This window comes from Odocoileus virginianus, chromosome 28, assembly GCF_023699985.2.
Source record: "Odocoileus virginianus isolate 20LAN1187 ecotype Illinois chromosome 28, Ovbor_1.2, whole genome shotgun sequence".
Lineage (NCBI taxonomy): Eukaryota > Metazoa > Chordata > Mammalia > Artiodactyla > Cervidae > Odocoileus > Odocoileus virginianus.
Genome location: NC_069701.1, coordinates 34085113 through 34103592, shown reverse-complemented (window position 1 = coordinate 34103592; position 18480 = coordinate 34085113). Strand labels below are relative to the sequence as shown.

The window sequence follows — 18480 nt, the reverse complement described above, 5'->3', positions numbered from 1 at the left end:
TCTATTCATCTATAAATCATGGCTTGCTGAGGACATGAGGAGGAGTTGGGAGTTGGGGCAGAGTCCTGGCAAGGGATGGGGTCAGCTCTGCAGTTCATATCTGAAGCCTTGCCTGGCTTCCAGCTGTTGCCCCGTCTCCCGCCTCCCCACCATGCCTCAGCTCTCCCCATTCCTTGTCATCGGTGTGCACTGAGGTTTGCTCTTGTTAAGCCCTGGGCCAGGTCCTGGGGAAGGGGTCAGGAGTACACAGGATTGAGTGAGACATGACCCCTGGCCCCTGCTATCCTGTGGGGAAAACTAAATGTGTTTTTAGTATTTCATTCACCACTCACTGAGGGCCAACTTCGTGTCCCAGATGTCTCTAATGCAGGGCTCGATGTGGTAATATTATGATAATAGCTAGCATTTATTGCCTACTTATTCTGTGTCAGGCACTGTGCTAAATGCATCGTATGTGTTAATTCCTTTAAACCTCACAATAGTCCTATGAGGTGAGGCCTGTACTATAATAGCCCCTGGTTATAGATGGGGAAACCAAGGCACACAGAATCAGAATTTGAGCCCAACAGTCTGGCCCCAGAGCCCTGGCACTTAATCACTGCACCCTAAAAGAAAGGTGCACACACACAGTGATGGGAGCTCAGAGGCAGGAGAAATTCCCACTGGGCAGATTGTGGAAGGCTTCCTGGAGGAGGTGCTTTTCATCTGGGTCTAGAAAAATCAGGACTTGTCAGGCAAAGATGGGTATGGGAGAAGACCAGAATGGATCCTGGTGTGTGTGTGTGTGTGTGTGTGTGTGTGTGTGTGTGTGTGTGTGTGTGTAAAAGAGAGAGGCTCTCAAACCCTCCCATCTCTTCTCTCCCATCTTGCTTGGGTGACAAGGGAGGTCACATATGCAAACACTGGGCATTCAGCAAATATTTACTGAGTATCTTGCATGCATTGGCCTGTCACAGAGACTATGGGAAAAAGCAAAACAGAAACAGCCCCTTCCTTTATAGTCTGGTACACAGTAGGCACTTAATAAATGGTAGCCTCTATTATTATATTTACCCCTAGAGGCTTGGAATTCCTCCTCATGCATTCTTTCCACAAGCCTTTATCAAGCACCTACTATATGCCCAGCTGTCCTTGGTGCTGGGAAGACCGTGGTGAACACGAGGTCCAGCCCCCTTCTTGTGGAGCTGATGTTCTAGAAGGGAAGACTGTGTGTGGACATCTTGTACACCTTCAGAGGGTACCACTTCCTCGAGCACACAAGTTTTATTTACCCTGAGAGCTCCCAGTGGGATGGCATGGTCAGGACCATGGTCTTTGCCCACAGCACCTGGCGAAGCCCACAGCACTCCACCAGATGGTCATCAATCCTGGGCTCTGACCCGTTGACATGGTGGCCACAGTCCTGGGCAGAGGGGTAGGGGCATGCCTGAGTTCACATCTTGCATCCTGGCACCCCTGGGGCTGGACCCCAAAGGCCTGGCTCTCCTTGTTCCTGGCTCACCCTGCCCCCCAGGTCTCCTGAAGTCATCCGTCTGCCCTTGTCTGTGTCTCACCCCTGGGACCCAGATGTCTCCTCTGCCCAAGGGTAGGTCGTGGAACTCAGCCCTGTCAAAAGGCTGACTAGGGCTGCGTTATTTTGTTTCCCCAAATGTTAATATGCTGACGCTAAGGGGACTTGAAACCATGTATGTCATCGGAGGAAGGGTTAGAAGGGCCGGGGCGGCTTTGCCTGGAGAAGACCGGAAGGGGACATGAAAGCTGTCGGTGGGGATTTGGAGGCCTGTCATGTGGCAGAGGGAGCCGGCTTGTTCCCAGCAGCTCTGCAGGGCAGGCTTAGGATCGCAGGGGGATGATCGAGGGAGACAGGCACAGCAGCCGTAGCTGCCAGTGCCCGTTCATGGAGGGTCTGCCTCCTGCAGAAGCAGCTTCCTGTCCCTGGCAGGGCTGCCCAGGGGGTTTGTTCACTGATGGGGCCTGACTTCCGAGGTCCCTTGCAGCCAGAGACACAATGACCCCACGCTCTGGGAATGGTTTCACTCTGGCTGGCAGGCAAGAGCATGCTTGCCCCCTTTGGTGGCAATATCGCGTGCAGGCCAAGGGCGTTGTGCCGCTTGTTTGTGGCATCAATGCAGTTTCGCACTAGCAAGCATTTTGTTTTACCCTAGATTCAAGGGCTGTTCGAGGGTTGCTTGATGGGGGGCGGGGGGTGGGCAGGGAATCATTGGGAGAGAGATCAGCTGTGTGGAAGATGATAGCATCGACACATGCTGCAGGGGGTCCTAGGGTCACTGATCCAGGAGGGTTCAACTTTCTTTAGTAATATTTCCTTTTCTTCACATTGGACGTTCCATGATATAAAACAGGGAAATCATGTTCTTTTGGTTGCAAACGGCTTGAGGGGACACAGCCCTATCTACTCAGCGTCCATCTCTGTCTGTGGCCCCTGAGTAATCCCTGGGAACCCTAGGTGTTCCAAAAAACACACTTAGAAACCACTGATCACCCTCCTCTGTAGTGGGTGTGATGTCTGGGCAAAGAGTGTAGGCTCAAAGTCAGACTAGGTTTGAGCCCTCGCTCCAATACCTACTAGGTGAATGACCTTGGACAAGGTACTTGACCCCCTTTGTGCCTCAGTTTCCACGTCTGTAAGATGGGGACAATCTTAATGCTCCCCTCAGCTGTTGTGCGGACTAAGTTGTCACTGCATGTAGAACACCTTGAACACCTGTTCCTCATCAGAGCAAGGACAGGTCAGCTCTTCCACACAGGGGGGCACTGACATCTAACAGGCTGAGTGCCTTGCAACTGGTGCCACACATCTGGTTAGTGGCCAGAATAGGGCCTTGGCCCCCTTCTCCCAGACTCCCAAGTTCGGTGCTCACTCTGCATGCCCGCAGAATGCCGACTGCTTAAGACAGGTGTGTTCTGGATCTCTGTGGACCGTTCAGAGGGGCCACTGGCTTCTGGGATTGACAGGCTTTGTCTTTAGGGGCTCTTCAACTTACAGCACAGGTCAAGGAGCAGTTTTTGATAAGGACCTTGTTTGACAAAGAGAAAAGGGAGCTCCAGGGAGGTGACCCCGTGGAGAATTGCCCTGTGGCCAAGAGATGTGGGGCAGGGTGAGTGCAGAGAGGCACCAGAGCAGAGGAATCACCTGGGGTGTAATTGCCAACCACAGCTCCCAGTTCACGAGCTTGCTGACTCCTGCCTCTGATCCTGCTCTCCCCACCGCTCAAAAACCTTCCATGGCTCCCACAGCCCACAGACACAAGGAGCCCCGCAGAGTGAAAGACAAAACCCCTCTCCATCAGGCCCTACTCTCATTCCCAACCCAGCCTCCACCACTTCCTCCCCATCCCCTAGTCCAGATCTTCCAACAACACGCCTGACCGTTCTTCCCCTCTCACGCCTTTGCTCTTGCTGTTCCCTCTGCCCAGACTGTGCTACCTTCACGTCCTGTCCCTCTCCCAGACCACACCAAATACCACCTCCTCGGGGAAGCCTTCCCAGATGGCTCCCTCGTCCAGCAATCACTTCTCCGTCTGTGCTCCTGGAGCTCTCTGTACAGCTGAGAAAGAACCGGCACTGCCAACCCTAATAATAATCCGTATCTGCTCAGTCGCTTCAGCCGTGTTCAACTCTTTGCAACCCCATGGACTATATAGCCCACCTCTGTCCATCGGATTCTCCAGGCAAGAATAATGGAGTGGGTTGCCATGCCCTTCCCCAGGGGATGTTCCCGACCCAGGGATCAACCTGCGGCTCCTGCATTGCAGGTGGTTTATGTACAGCTGAGCCACCAGGGGACCCCCATTCTGTATCTACTGAGTACTAACAACAACTCCATGAGTGGGCACCATTATTATCTTCACTTTATTTTTTTTTAATGTGGTGGTGGGGGATTAATTATTTTATTATATTCTTTTGACCATGCTGCTCAGCATGCAGGATATTAGTTCCCCAGCCAGGGATCGGATCTGTGCCCCTGTGGTGGAAGCTCAGAGTCTTAACCACTGAACCACCAGGGATGTCGCCTGTCTTCACTTTGTAGAGAAAATGGAGACACTGAACGGTTAAGACACTTGTTCAAGGCCACCCAGCTATGAAGAGGCAGACTGTACTCACACCTGAGTCTGTTCTTGGGTCTTCTGGAGTCTTGAGCTTCAGCCTGGATGTCAATCTGCCACTCCCTGGTTCTAGGACACATGACATCCTAAGAACAATTAGCTGAATTCTCACCTGCCCCCTGGGCCTCAGGGTTGGTTCTTAATAGACGGTTGTTGAAGCAAGTTCAGCCCAAGGAGGGAATAACTTTATTTTAAAAAGTGAGTTCAGCAAAGGAAGGTCTGCTCTCCCAGCCTACACAGCACCCCACCCCCATGCCCTCTCCGTGGGGGTAGGCGCAGCTCCCATGGAGAGAGCTGGAAAGAGCGCTGGCTCCATTCCCAGAAGCTATGACCGCACATCTCTTGACCACAGGCCTGAGTCTGGGGGCTTATGGTATTATGGTCCCTCCGTACCCCCTGGAGCCTGTAGGTTCAAGATGGAAGCCTCCCATCTGGCCTGGGAACCACGACACAGGTGGCCCCTCCAGCCTCAGCAGAGCTGTGCTCCTCTGCTGGAGGGAGGGAAAGGCAGGACCACTTTCCCAGTGTCTGCAGGCTGTCCAGGCCAGAGCCCCTGGGTGCTGTGGACTCTGAGGTTGACAGTGAGCTGGGGGCCTGGGGACCGAGGCCAGGGACTCAGGACAGGAGGAAGTGTAGATAGCCTGGCAGGTGGACACGGAGGGGCCTGGCAAGAGTGGCCTTTCCCCACAGCTTGGAGACTCCAGAAGTTGGAGTGGGAGGGGTGGAGCCCAAGGGGGATTCTGAGGAGACCAGACAACAGGACCGGCTGCCCAGAGCGCTGGAGTCGTGGTGGGAGGCTGCCCAAGGGCCCTGAGCACTGGAGCTGACCACTGGGCTCTCCTCCACAAGGCCCCACGGCAAAGCGACAGGGACCAGGCACCCAGAAGCTAAAACCGCAGGAACCGGGAGCAGACAGATATCTTCGACTCTTAATTACCACCATCGCTGAAACCAAAAAGCCCACGCAGGCTCCTCTGTAAATAAACAGCGTCTCCTTGACTTGAAGATCCATCCGGGCGCACACATATTTACAGAGCACGTGTGATGTGTGCCGGTCTCTGTCGACTCACTCCCCCACACAATAATCTCTGGTCAAGTTTCACTTCCTTCCATTTAGGTTTGAGCTCATGTTCACAACCACCTGTGAGGAGGGAGGGAGGAGGGTTAATCCACATTTACAGCAGGAGAAAACCGAGCGGTTAAGTGACTAAAGCTGCATAGCTAGCAAGCAGTGCGATTTGCACAGAAACCTGGGCTTTGGCTCCCAGGGCAAGTCCATCAAGGTTCCCATCCTGGAAGCTTAGGGCCCCTGGGCTCGTCGGATGGAAGCTGCGGGGCACACCCTTCCCCACCCACCCCTGCCAGGAGCACACAGGGGCACTGTGAGCAACCAAGGCGAGGCTGAGCTGGGGTGAGGGGGAGTGGTGCAGGGAAGGACTGGAGGCAAGCTCTGGGACTAGGGCAGGGGAGGACAGGGTGTGCAGAGGTCAGTTGGGTGGGCTTCCAGCCCAAGAAAAGCTGAGCTAAAGGGGATGAGGACTGCTCAGGGGGTTCCAGATTCCCTCTTTGACTACCCATGTGGCTGGCACTTGCGGAGGGTCTGTGTGTGAGGGCCCATAGGGCACATGGCCTCAGAGGGGCTGTGGGAACTAACCCTTTTGGCAAATGAGGCTGGAGTTGTGGCTCAGAGTATGTGTGTGGGGCTGGGGGCCAGGGGCGGGGTGGGGGGGGGGGGTTGGGAGCATTCTTGGCAGGAGCTCTTTAAGAGGTACTTGAAAGCCCAGTGGGGGCTTCCCTGGTGGTTCAGACAGTAAAGAATCCGCCTGCAATGCGGGAGACCTGGGTTCCATCTCTGGGTTGGGAAGATCCCCCGGAGGAGGACATGGCAACCCACTCCAGTGTCCTTGCCTGGAGAATCCCATGGACAGAGAAGCCTGGCGGGCTACAGTCTATGGAGTCACAAGGAGTCAGACAGGACTGAGCGACTAAGCGCAGCACAGAAACCCCAATGAGGTCTAGGTAGGTCAGGGGCACCCTTGACCTCTCCCTTGGGGGGCATGAAGTTTGGGGGATGGGGAGTACCCCATGCAGGGTCCATGCAGTGAGGGAGAGACCTACCAGAGGTGCCCATTTTACAGATAAGGAAAGGGAGGCGCAGAGAGAGGAAGAGACCACCCAAGGTGAGCCCGCAAAGCAGAGCTGAGTGTAGAACCTAGGGCGCACAGCTCCCAGTGTGGGTTGGGCGGCTGTTCTGGGGCGGGGCTCTGGGCTGCGGGAGAATGGCTGGCCTTGACCAGTGAGGGTCTGACCTGTGCATGTCCTCTCCAGGGGCGCCCACCCGCGATGTCCTGCTGGTCTCTGCCATCATCACCGTCAGCCTTAGCGTCACTGTCGTCCTCTGCGGCCTCTGCCACTGGTGTCAGCGCAAACTGGTGAGGCTCCTAAGGGCCCCCGGGGGACGCGGCCTGGCCCTGCACCCCGCCCTCCTCAATGACAGGCTCGTGAACGCTCTCAAGGGCGCGCGCCTACGACCCATCTGCCCACGGAGCCGGGCACACTTCCGTGGAAATTCACCCCGGGCACTCTGTGTCTGCTGGGGCTTGATCCCATATGTCTGTGTGCACACCCAGAGCCACACACCTAGGCACACACTGGTGGACAGACAGGGGTCTCACGGGCGTTCGTACGCTCGTGACTACGCGCACACACGCCCCACTTCCCGCAGAAAGGACCGCAGGCACACACGTGCAGACTGAGAATGGAGACCCCCCTCCCACCCAGCGCCGCGCGCCCCCGCCCCTCCGCCCGCGCGTTCCCGCCACCACCCAGGGCTGGGCGTGGCCGAGCCGGATCTCCTGTCCAATGAGGAGGCTCCGCCCGCCCCGCCCCCTCCCCAGCGCCCGCCCCGCCCCGCCCCCTCCCCCAGCGCCCGCCCATCCATCCTGGTTCTCGGGGGTTTGTACAGGCACAAACGGCTTCTTTTCATTTTTAACGAGAGCTGGGAAATTAACGAGCAGGATTAGGCCATCAATAAGTAACGAGACCGTCAGGAGGGACATTCATCACCGGAGGGCGCCGAGAGGGGGAGTCGGCCTGAATCACCCTCCTGCACCCCCGCAGCTCCCCAAGGGTGGCTGCCCTTGAGGCCGCCCCCCCATCCCCACTTCTGCTGCCCCAGTTTAGAAGTGCTGCGGGGTCTTTGAGGACTGCAGGGGGCATCCCCAGAGGTGGGCCCAGAGGTGCCCCAGGTGTGGGGCGTTTCTGAGGCTTCTGTGAAGAAGGGTCCCTGGCAGACACCTTCCATGCCCCAGATAAGGATGGTGGGAGTGAGGGCAGGGTGCCACATTTTTCTCCCTGCCCGATCACAGAGGGGCAAGGAGCGGGGAGGGCTGTGGCCATGGGTACCTTGTAGATGGGGGCTCCATGCCTCAGTCCTAATGAGGAGAAGGGACAGATACCCCTGAGGCCAGACCCAAGAGGCCAGCATGCTCCCTTCAGAAAAGGCAAGCCCGGGAGTTGGGGGTATTCTTTATCCTGGGATGTGCAGTTTCAGGCAGCCCTGTTCCCTGGGGAGGAGCCAGGGAGCAGGCCAATCTGGCCCCACGCGCGAGGGTGTGCGAGTATGTGTGTGACTCGGGCCCACTCCTTGTGTGCAGGTGCCAGGCTGGCTGCCCTGCATTGTTCCTGGATTTCCTGTCTCTGAGTCTGTCTCCGAATTCCAGGGGAGGTGGAGGAGGGGGCTTGGCCACGTGCCTGTGTGTGCCAGTGTCCTCGGAGGCCTGGGAGGGGCTGAGCCTGCGCTGCAGTCCTGTGCGTCTCGTTGCAGGGCCCCTTAGGCTGCCCATCTGTCTGTATTTGAAGGCAGGGGACTGTCGTATGAACAAGCACTGCTGGTGACCTTGAGTGAGGGGTCTTTTGTGCTGGGGGTGTCAATTTTGAAGACATTAGTGCTGTGTGTGTGTGTGTGTGTGTGTGTGTGTGTGTTGCCGCCCTGCACGGTGGGATGTGGATCATCTCATCACATCCCCATGTAAGTGCTGCAGTGTGTGTGTGTGTGCGTGTGTCTGTGCTTGCGTGCATATCTGTGTTTGCTGAGGGCCTCACCCCCACTCACCTGGGGACAGGAGTTCAGAGATGACAGCTTTTGTAGCAGGTGGGGGGGCTGTCACCGCAGGAAGTGCCTTGGGAAGCTGAGAGCTGCAGAACCTTCCCTGGCCCAGCCCCTCCTCCCAGCCTCCAGCCAGGAGCTTCCTCGGGGTCCAGACCAGACCGGCACGTGTCCCTCTTTGACTTGATCCTCTGAGCTGCTGCTAGAACATTACTTTGCAGAAGACCCCCCAGTGCTGCCTCCCCTTCCCCCCTGCCCCTCCACCCAGGTCTCAGAAGCCAGGGAGCTTTTTGTCCAGATTGTCTCCGTGTTCCAAGGAAGGGGCTTTCAGCTGCACCCACCCCCACCCCCACACAGTTGCTGGGCTCTCCTTGCCTGCTTGTCCCCTCAGCAGCAGTGACGTGATACCTGACAGCCCAGATCCCATTTCCAAACATTAATAACTTCCTTAATCTCCAGCTGGCTTTTTCCGGATCAGCCTGGCCAACCCCCTCCCTGCTAAGCAGGCTGGGGGGATCAGGCTCCTTTGGAGCCACCTAAGTCTCCAGTGGGGGTGGCTTCTTAAATGGCGCTAGTGGTAAAGAATCCACCTGCCAATGCACCAGACACCAAGAGCCCCAGGTTTGATCCCTGGGTCAGGAAGATCCCCTGAAGAAGGAAATGGCAACCCACTCCAGTATTCTTGCCTGGGAAATCCCACGGACAGAGGAGCCTGGTGAGCAGGAGTCCATGGGGTTGCAAGAATGGGCCACGACTGAGCACATATCAGCAGCAATGTCTCCAGGACCCCAGCTGGGGTTCCTCTCTTTGCCCCATTTACTTCCCCTGACCCCTAAAGCAAGTCCTACCTCGGTTCCTATCCCCCATATGCCCTAGCTCCTCTACAAAAGGATCGTTGCAGCTGAAGGGGAAGCTTCCCTGAGCTGTGGCAGGAAGAGAGGCAGGCAGAAGCTTCCAGAACACCCTGGGTGAGCCAAGTGCCTGGGCTTGGGGCAGGGGCAACAGACCAGTCTTAGAAGAGGGTGCTGGGCAGAGCAAGTTCCCTGAAGACCAGGAAGAAAGAGGAGAAGGGGTGAGGGGTAGGGTGGGGACCCCCAGCAGATGCTCCCTGCCCCAGGCCGCCTAAACAGCTGGAGAACTGCAGGGCTGGGGCTTCTGACTGAGAGTCCTGCTCATGAAGGGCCCTGGGCCACCGCAGAGGTGCTCCAGGCTCCCCACCTTCCCAGGTGGAACTAGGAATTGTTTGGGGCTTGAACTTCTGGGTGGACAATGGGAGGGACCAGAGCTGAGCTGAGAGAGGGCAGCTTTTGTGGACCCAAGGGATCCAACAGCTCTGGTTTTGTTCTTCTTTAACTCTTTGGGTTCTGGCTCAGAGCATCAGCCTGAGGCTGGGACGCCAGAGTGGGTGGGGTACCACACCAAGTCCCAGAGCCCATACAGTCCCTGCCACTGGGGGGCTACCTTCTCAGGGCTGGGAGCTGAAGTAGGTAAAGAGAAACACTAAAGCTGTGATGAGAACCTTGAAGGGTGAGGGACGGGAGCTCATCCGGGGATGCCACACCATTTCAGAAAGGAGGAAGGGAGGCCGGAGAGGGTGAGGGACAGGGATGCTGGGGGTGGCATGAGGCGCCTCCCCCCAGCCCCACCTCCCTTCCTGCAAGCTCCGCTGTTATTGGCCCTCAAAAGGCAGCTCCGGTCCCGGGAAGGGGCTGCAGCTGGCAGGAGCGTCGGGGAACACGGCTGTGTGGCTTTTATTTTGCTTTAGGGAGAATGGAATAATTGACTGTTGTGGCTATGGTCTTGGCGCACATGACGGGATGTTGGGGAAATGTATGCCTGCTTGTGTGTGTGTGTGTGTGTGTGTGCGCACGAGTGCATGCGTGCGTGTGCGCGTGTGTGTGTGTCCCTGTCCCTACTCCACTGGGCAGGGACAGGCCAGTGCCCAGTGGGTGACAGCCCCAGCCCCTGCACTCCCCCTTCCCTGCCCAGGCCCGTGGCCCCTGGGTGCGCGTGAGGACGCTCGGTGGCCGCCAGGAATGTTAATGGTGCCGCGCTCTGCAGGAGCTAAATTTAGACACCCAAACCGAGAAGGTGAATGGTGCTCACCTTCCCGGCAGCAGGCCCAGTCACCGCTGCAGCCGTGGCCCTTACTCCAGCCAGGGGACCTGGTGTGCCCACCCTGTGCCCGTCATCCTGCCCGGTCCTGCCCTTCACTCATGCTGGTTGAGGACCTCTAGGCAGCTGAGCCTCGCTGCCCCCAGCCCCAGAGTCCGTGGGCAGCCCTGCTTCCTTCCTACGGTGGTGGGTCCTCAGGCCCTGCCCTGCCTCACGGGCCCAGAGCAGAAGCGCCTTAAGGAGCCCCCAAACAGTAAGGGACACGGCCCCGGCAGGACTAGGCACGGGCCTTCTCCCCGCCCCCGCTGCTCACGTCACTGGCCACTGCCAACCTTGCCCTGCAGGATGCCACCCCCACCATCTGGGGGCAGTGACGTGGCCCGCGTGACGTGGCCAGGCGCCTGAGAGCCGTCTGTCCATGGCAGAGGGAGATATGTTTCTGGGAGCCGAGCCAGAGCCCCAGGAGACAGGCAGGCGGGAGGGGCCTCATCCCCGGGGGTCAGGGATGCGGTGCAGGTCAAAGGGGTGGGGCATGGGGCCCAGGAACTGCCAACCGGGGAGCAGGGATGGGTGGGGGCCGGCACCCCCGCCTGGTGGCACCCTCACACGTTGGCCTTGGCCCTTGCTGCCGAGGCTGGGCTCCCATCCACTCCCCTCCCCGCTGGGACCTTGCTCTGGGGAGGCAGGGAGAGTCCAGGCCCTGTCTCCCAGGAGTGACCCTGGTGCTGTCTCCACAGGGCAAACGCTACAAGAACTCCTTGGAGACGGTGGGCACGCCAGACTCAGGGCGTGGGCGCAGTGAGAAGAAGGCCATCAAGTAGGTGCCAGGCTTCGAATCTGGGGTGGGGCACGCAGGCAGTCCAGGTGGGAGGAGCCCCTCGGGTGTGGTCACACGCAGTTTCCCCCTTACACCTGGGTGCCATGCTCCCTCCACCGCCCCCACCCCCATATACACCCTCCCGGTGCCTCAGAGTGACTCCAGGGCTCCGCCTTCTCTGCCCATGCTTCCCAGAACCCTCTGAAGGCTCCAGGTCCCCCAGCCCCAGCCCTATCTCTGGCCGCCTCCTCCCTCAACCCACGTACTGGGTGCTCCATCAACCTGCACATCCCACACATGGTCCCCCAGCCCTGCCTGGCTCCCCTGCACCTCCAAGCCCCTCTCCCAGCTGGGGAGCCCCTCTATGGGGGGGGCGCGTGGAGGGGGTTCAGAGCCCACCCATGCTCTGAGGGTCACCTGGAAGGAGAACAGACAAGAACCTTGGGCACCCCGGCAGAACCCAGTGCTGGGCGGCTCTTGGAAGCAGAGCGATGGGAGAGGTCTCCCTGGTCACACCTGGTCCCCACTGCACGTCTTGCTGCCCCGACTCTGCAGGTTCCCCCATTTGGCTCTGTGATACCTCTTCAAGTGGGCAGGTCTGCCTTGCCCTGCAGACCACTCCTGAGGTCACTGGGAGACACTGGGATAAACCCCCAACCCCGCCACTGGGGACTCTAGAAACTGGGTGGGAGGGGAGTCCTCTTCCTAGAGGACTTTCTGCCCTCTGGCCCGATGGATTGCCCCCTTCCTCTCTGCCTAGCCCCGGCCTTTGCTGAGAGGTGGCTGGGCACCCTTCCATCTTAGCCTGCCAGGGCCGAGCCTGCCAGCCAAGGGCTCTGACTGGAAGCGGGGCCTTCCCCAGCCCTCCCTGCCCAACTCAAGGCCCCACTGCTCCTGCTCACGCCTCCCCTCCTGCCCTCCCTCTGGTCCATCTTCCTCTCTCCCTCCTTCCCCCACCCCCCGCCCTGCTCCTGAGGGCTCCCTCCCTGCCCTTCCTCAGGCCCCCCTCCTCTTTTTTCATCTCTTGCTCTGACCCTGTTTGGGGCCTTCACAGAAGCTGTGGGTGTGTCTGGGGGGGGGCGGGTAAGTGGAGGGGTGGGCTGGGCTGAGGTTGGGGGTGGGGAGGAGGCTCGGGAGGAGGCTGCCGGGAGCCTTTGAAGCTGGGTTTGGTTGCACACTCTCCAGTCTTCAAAGCTGAGAGCTGGCAGGTCTCAGGGGCTGTTGCAAGAGCCCAGGCCCCAGGCTTTCGGAAGGAGGGGAGGGACCATGTGGGGGAGCAGCAGGCCAACCCAGCTCCTGTGCAGCCTCCAGGCCCGGACTCCAATTTACCTCTGTAGCCATGATCTGGGCCAGGGGGCCTGTCTCTGCCAGGGTGACCATCATCTTCCTGGATAAGAATGTATGTGTCCCAGACAGTCCTAGAAAGGGCCATGAGAGGAGATGGGATTCCGACAGTGGGGAGAGTAGGCATCAGGGCAGGCAGCAGGCTCTGTGGGCTGGGACGGGTCCACAGGTATCAGACCCTCTACCCCAGGCAAAGGAAGCCACCTTTCATGGCTACATGCTCCCCGGTCCCTAGCCTTTGGGTTTTGCCTGGGCCCAAGCCAGTGGGCTCCCCTGGCGGCTCCGACGGTAAAGAATCTGCCTGCAATGCGGGAGATCTGGGTTCGATCCTTGGGTTGGGACGATCCCCTGGAGAAGGGAGTGGCAACCCATTCCAGTATTCTTGCCTGGAGATTTCCGTGGACAGAGGAATCTGGCAGGCTACATGGGGTCACAGAGAGTCGGACAGGACTGAGTGACTAACACACACACACAAAGCCGGTGGGGTGGCAGGAAGCAGGGTTTACCTGCTGCACAATCTCCCCGTGGGCTTGGGACCTCCTCCCAAAGGATCGTGTTAGCAAGGGTTCCGAGAAGCTGCATCCTTTAATAGCTGTTTTTCAAACTGTTAATAGTGTTTCTCAAGCCTTGTTCCTCAGAGCACTCGTGCCCCTGTCAAAGATTGATAGTGATCCCATGGATCCAGGGGTCTGTGACCAACTAAGTCTGGGAAACACTGATATGCGTGGGTACGTAAAGGCCCTGAGAAGCCCTGCAGTAAAGGAACCAGTGTTTTGCAAACTGCTTTAATGAAAGAGCCTCTTTTCTGGTACTACCCCGTACAACCTGAGGGACCGTGGGGCTTCTGGGAACACAGCAGAGGAGGCCAGCCTGGCAGTGATGACCCTGGGTGGGATGGGCCTCAATTTTGGAGATCTGGAGGGGACAGAGGAACAAAGGCCTTCCAGCTGTTCCATTGCTGTTACGCTAGGGGAGAGGACCAGAGCACGTCTCTCGCAGAGTAGGGAATAGGGTCTTCTGTGGGGGGAACCTCCCAGGGGAGTCCCCCACCACCACTAGGGTTCCCTCCCAGTGGCCTCCCTTGCTTCTCCCACCCCCGGCCCCCACTGTCCCCTGAGCTGGCTGAGGGCTTGGGCCTTGGACCCTGCGTACAGAATCCCCTGTGAGACATTTCCAAGGCACAGTCTGGACTGGCTGAGACTCTCCACACCAGGGAGGCCCAAGGGAGCCCTGCCCGCCCACCCTCAGGCCCGGGGCGCTGTCTCCTCCTGGCCTGGGGAGACATCTCAGCTCTGCTTCCTCTTTTTCTCCTTTGTTCTGCAGTCTGAGGCTGAGAACCAAGGTTGAGGTCAAATGCTGGGGCTGGTTGGAGGGAGAAGCAGGCCCGCCGAGAACATCCTCTATCCTCAGGAGTTGTGCCTCCTGACAGTCTCCCCCCCGCTCCCCAAACAGAGCCCTCACCTTGGCCTTGAGCCCTGGCATGGCCTAGGCACACACCACGCCCACCCCCGGCACGCCTCCCCAAACCCCTTGCCGTCGATGCCTTCCTGAGGGCTCAGATGTGACTCCTTTCTGGAATGTTCCTTTGGCCTGTGGGTTGCCCTCCCCTCCCTGTGCTCCAGTTCTGCTCTTGGGGGGCTTCCCAGGAACCCGACAAGCTGGTGGAACCCCTGTCTTTGACTCCCGGGTTTTCCAGGCCATGCCTCCTGCCGAGGCTTCTGCTGCACACCACCAAGGGAGCAGAGGAGGCCAGGGGGACCTGGGGCCAGTGGGAGGAAGAGAGGCCAGTCAGGAGCGGGGCCTGTCCCCAGAGTGGCTTTCTTAAGTAGATGGAAGGGCGGGGAATTTCAAGTCTTCCAGAACTGGGGCCTCGACCCCAGACTGGGAATGCTGATGGCCCAGCATTTGCTGCCAACCTTCCAGTTTGACGAGGCAGGGAAACCGAGGCCAGGAAAGGGGGCACCTAGCGGGTAGGCAGCAGGGTCTGATCTACTTTGCAGTCATTTCCAGCCAGAAACCAGCACACGCCGTCCTCCTCCCCGTCCCCATGCCATCAGCATCCCACCCCAGGCTGCGTCCCGGCCCCTCCTCCCCCCCACCTCCTCTCTCACCATCTTTCTCTCTCCCACCAGCTTCCGGGGTGCAAGGCTCCAGTCTGCCCGCCTGCAGCTCGCCTCCTTTCACCGACCTCTCCCGCCCTGGAGCGTGTGTGTGTCTGTGTGTGTGTGAGCGCGGTGTGTGTGCGTGCACATGTGCGTGGGCCGCCCGCCTCTCTTCCTCCCGCAGGCGCCGACCCCCGGCCCGCCCCACCCTCAGTTCCCCCCCGGGGGGCCCGGCCCTTCTGCCCACACGGGACTTGGGCGGTTCTTGTTTCTTCTTGTATCTCCCTGTTTTCTCCCCTCTCTCTCTGCCCCTCCAGTGATCTAGACAGAGACTTTTGGAATAACAATGAGAGCACAGTGCAGCAGAAATGGAGCTCCTACCCTCCCAAGGAGTTTATTCTAAACATTTCACCCTACGCCCCTTATGGCGACCCACGACTGTCCCTCAAGTGAGTGACTTTACCTGGTTTGATCATATGTACCCACTACCCTCGCTCGCCCTCCCTCCCCCTCCCGGCCCCTCCCCCCACCTCCCCACCCCTGCACCCCATGGGCAGGCTGACCATGGAGACGAGCAACCCCTCCTGCCCCCCCCACCCCCGCCTGCCTGCCCCTCTCCCGTCCCCTCCCCCAGGGCCAGCCACCAGGAGCGCCCCCCAACCCACTCCGCAGCCACACCCAGCCCCCAGCTGGTCCCCACGGCCCCCACCCCCTCTGTGCAGTCAGGATGGGGTTGCCCGTTGGTTTTTTTTGGTTCCCCCCTCTCTCGGTGTGGCTCGCTTTCTCCTCCCTGCTGTGTGCTGCTGCCCTGGCTGCTCCGGTTGGTGGTCGGTGGTCTCTCGTGGAGGTGGTGGCGGTGATGGTGGTGATGAACTCTGACTAACTCGGCTTTCTCTCTCTCCCTGCCTTGGGGCCTCCTGGCCTGGACAGCCCGCTCTTCCTCCGTCGTTAACCCTCCGTTGTCCTGTGGGATAGACTTGGAGGTGGCTGCCCTCCCCCACCCCCGCCGCCCGGGCCCCAGGCGGTGGGGAGGGGCCCCCCTCCGTTGTCGTGGTGCGTTGTTCTCCGACCCCCAGCCCGCCCCGTCCCCTCTCTCCTCTCTGCAGGCTCCGCTGGTGACCCATTTGCAGTGCTGACGTCTCTCTCTCTCTCTCTGTCTGTCTCTTGTCTGTCCGTCTCTCTGTCCTCCTCTCTCACTGCCTCTTTCTTCCTTTTATCTGTCGTTGTTTCTCCTACTCTGACCCCCCCGCCCCCACCCCCGTGTGGCCTGCCCTCTCCCCCACCGCCACCCCCGGTTGCCCCTCTGGCCCGGCTGCCTCATGGTCCATACGTCCAGTGGCACCCTTCTGGCGGGCGCCAAAGTGGCCGCCGCGGCAGGGCTGGCGGTGGAGCGGGAAGGCCGGCTGGGGGAGAAGCCGGCAGCGGCGCCACCACCCGGAGAGGACGCCTTGAGAAGCGGCGGGGCTGCCCCCAGCGAGCCGGGCAGCGGTGGCAAGGCGGCGGGGAGAGGCCGCTGGCGGACGGTGCAGAGCCACCTGGCCGCCGGGAAGCTCAACTTGTCCAAGTGAGTGATGGCCCCACGGCCGCCGGAGCCGTGAGCTCAGGCCTGCACCCCCATCTCCGCTCCCCGCCCCCACCCCCCCCGCCGCCAGTGTGGACAGTGGGACCCCTGGCATGCCCGCTGCTGCCCCCAGAGGTGCCGTCCTCGGCCCCTGGCTCATCCCATCCCTTCACAAAACTCCCATCGTCCTTGCCACCAGCACGACTGACTCAGCCATGCACCGTGCATCTCAGCCTCTGGTTGCCACCCCCATCCGTTTCTCTTTTTGCCAGCGACCAGGTCATTTCATTTTCTGCCCCCAGGGCAGCTTCATTTCAGCCCTTGGGTCATCCCATCCTCTTTGACTGGCTGCCCCATCTCGACCTCCATGGGCACCAGGCCACAATTGTTAGCCACCGGACCATCCATCCGTGGGGAGCTGGCCCAGCCTCAGCCTGTTTTCTGCCGCTCATCTGCCACCGGGCCTTCCCTCTTGCAACCAGCACAAAGCTCTAGACCCAGAGGTCGAGCCATTTCATCTTGACCATCAGGTGACTCCATTGGCTTATCCCAGTCTTGCTTGCACCATGACACCATTTGTTCCTTGGGCCCGCTGTGAGCAGCTGGGAGGCCCCCATTGGCTCATCCCTGTCAGCTGTCCCGGTCTTGGTCACTGACCTGTCCCGCTCTCAGCTGCTGGGACTGGATGTTCTTGGAGATTGGGTTGTTGAGCCCCCAGCTAACTTCTCTTTTTGACGAGGGTGGTCTGGATGTCAGACAGAAGAGCCGTTTCCCTTTTAATAACTTCTGAGCTGGCCAAACAGTCAGTCCAGTCCCTCCCTGGGAGCAACAGACATAGGGTGGGCCTCTATTCTCTGCAGATATTAAGTTCCTCCCGCCCCCCATGGGGCAGCCTTATTCTCATCTTGGCTCTTAGAACCTTCCATTTCCCCACAGCTAAGCCTCCCAAGCTCTAAATCCTTTGAACTATGACCGTTCTCACCTACTGGGATGTAGGTTCCATTTTCGGCTTTTAGAACCGCCTCGTTCCCAGCTAATGCAGGAGCCTCTCACTTAGAATGCCAACAGCCCTGACCCCTTCTTGGTGGTCGGGCCAGTTCTCTTCAGCAAACCTGTGGTTCCCGCCAACGGGACCACTGAGGACCACCACGCTGAGACCTCGTGTGCTCGCTCATCGGCCTGAAGGAGCATGAGCCAATGTGTCCCCTGACATGGAGCCTAAGGAAGGCCCCAGAGGGAAGCCCCACCATCCTTCAGAGGGCCAGGCCCAGCGCCCCGCCCTCACATAGTTACTGCGGCCACAGACTCTAGGCTGGCTGAGGCCTCCATGCCCTCCGCTGGCTCCAGGCCTGGAGGAACCGATGTTAGTTTCCCTGTGACTGAGAGGTTGTAAATTGGACTAATTCTGGATGTGATAGAAAACCAAAATGAGGTCAGGGAGGAGGAGGAGAAGGCGGCCGCCCTGGTGCCGGCCTCCCGGCTCCTTAGCCTGCCCCCGGGGAGTGTGGGCCCACCCAGCCAGCCAGGCCAGGGCCTGCCCCTGGGGGTCACCTCGATGCCAGGCCTGAGCCAGGTGAGGCTGCCGCCCCTGCCAAGACCCCAGCTGAAGCCATATTTTGCTTTTCTCTTTCTTCCTTCCTTTCTGTCCTTTCTTTCTTTCTCTCTCTCTTTTTCTTTCTTAACTTTCTCTCTTTATTCTTCTCTGGCTTTCTGTCCCTCTTCTCGCTTTCTCTCTCTCAGCCCACAGGGGCAGCCTAACTGTTGTCCTTTTGGTTCCCAGGGTGGGCTCAGGGTGAGCCAGGCTGCCTGGCTGTGGTGGTGAACGTGGCTCCGAGGGCCCCGGGGCCTCTCTCGGGCAGCTCAGGGTGGGGGCGGGAGATGGGGGGGGTCCCATCTGCCCTGTGGCCCCAGACTAGGAGGTGGCAAGCTATCTCTCTAAGAGATCTGATAGGAGATAGGCTTTGCAAGTCAGGTAGTCTCTTTTATGACTATCAGCCCCGCTTTTGCTGCCCCAAAGCTGCCATAAACAACAGGTAAATGAATGCCAGTGGTTGCATTCCAGTAAAACTTTATTCACGAAGACAAGTGGCGAGCCACATTTGGCCCACAGGCCAAATGACTGAATGAAATGAAATGAATGAATTCAGTCGTGGACGACTGAATGATATGAAATGAATGAATTCAGTCGTGGACGACTGAATGAAATATGGAGGGAAGAAACAAAAGATGAGGAGGGTGGGCCCCCTGAGGCTCTGGCCCTGTAGGTGCTGAAATCTCTGGCCAGGAGACAAAGCAGATGGGTTGTC

The 18480-nt window shown here is 59.1% G+C and overlaps 1 protein-coding gene across 8 annotated transcripts in view; it reads left to right on the top strand.

Moving 5' to 3' along the window:
* The window catches only part of SYT7 (synaptotagmin 7), a 63534-nt gene that overhangs the window by 19591 nt on the left and 25463 nt on the right, over positions 1-18480 (top strand). For 2 of the 8 annotated variants that reach the window (XM_070457456.1, XM_020916858.2), the window contains exons 2-5: positions 6456-6559; positions 11088-11167; positions 14931-15062; positions 15950-16177. In XM_070457456.1, coding sequence (XP_070313557.1) covers positions 6456-6559; positions 11088-11167; positions 14931-15062; positions 15950-16177 — 544 coding nt within the window. The remainder of the gene's footprint in view (positions 1-6455; positions 6560-11087; positions 11168-14930; positions 15063-15949; positions 16178-18480) is intronic. The other 6 variants (XM_070457457.1, XM_070457454.1, XM_020916860.2 and 3 more) reach the window with 3 other exon arrangements.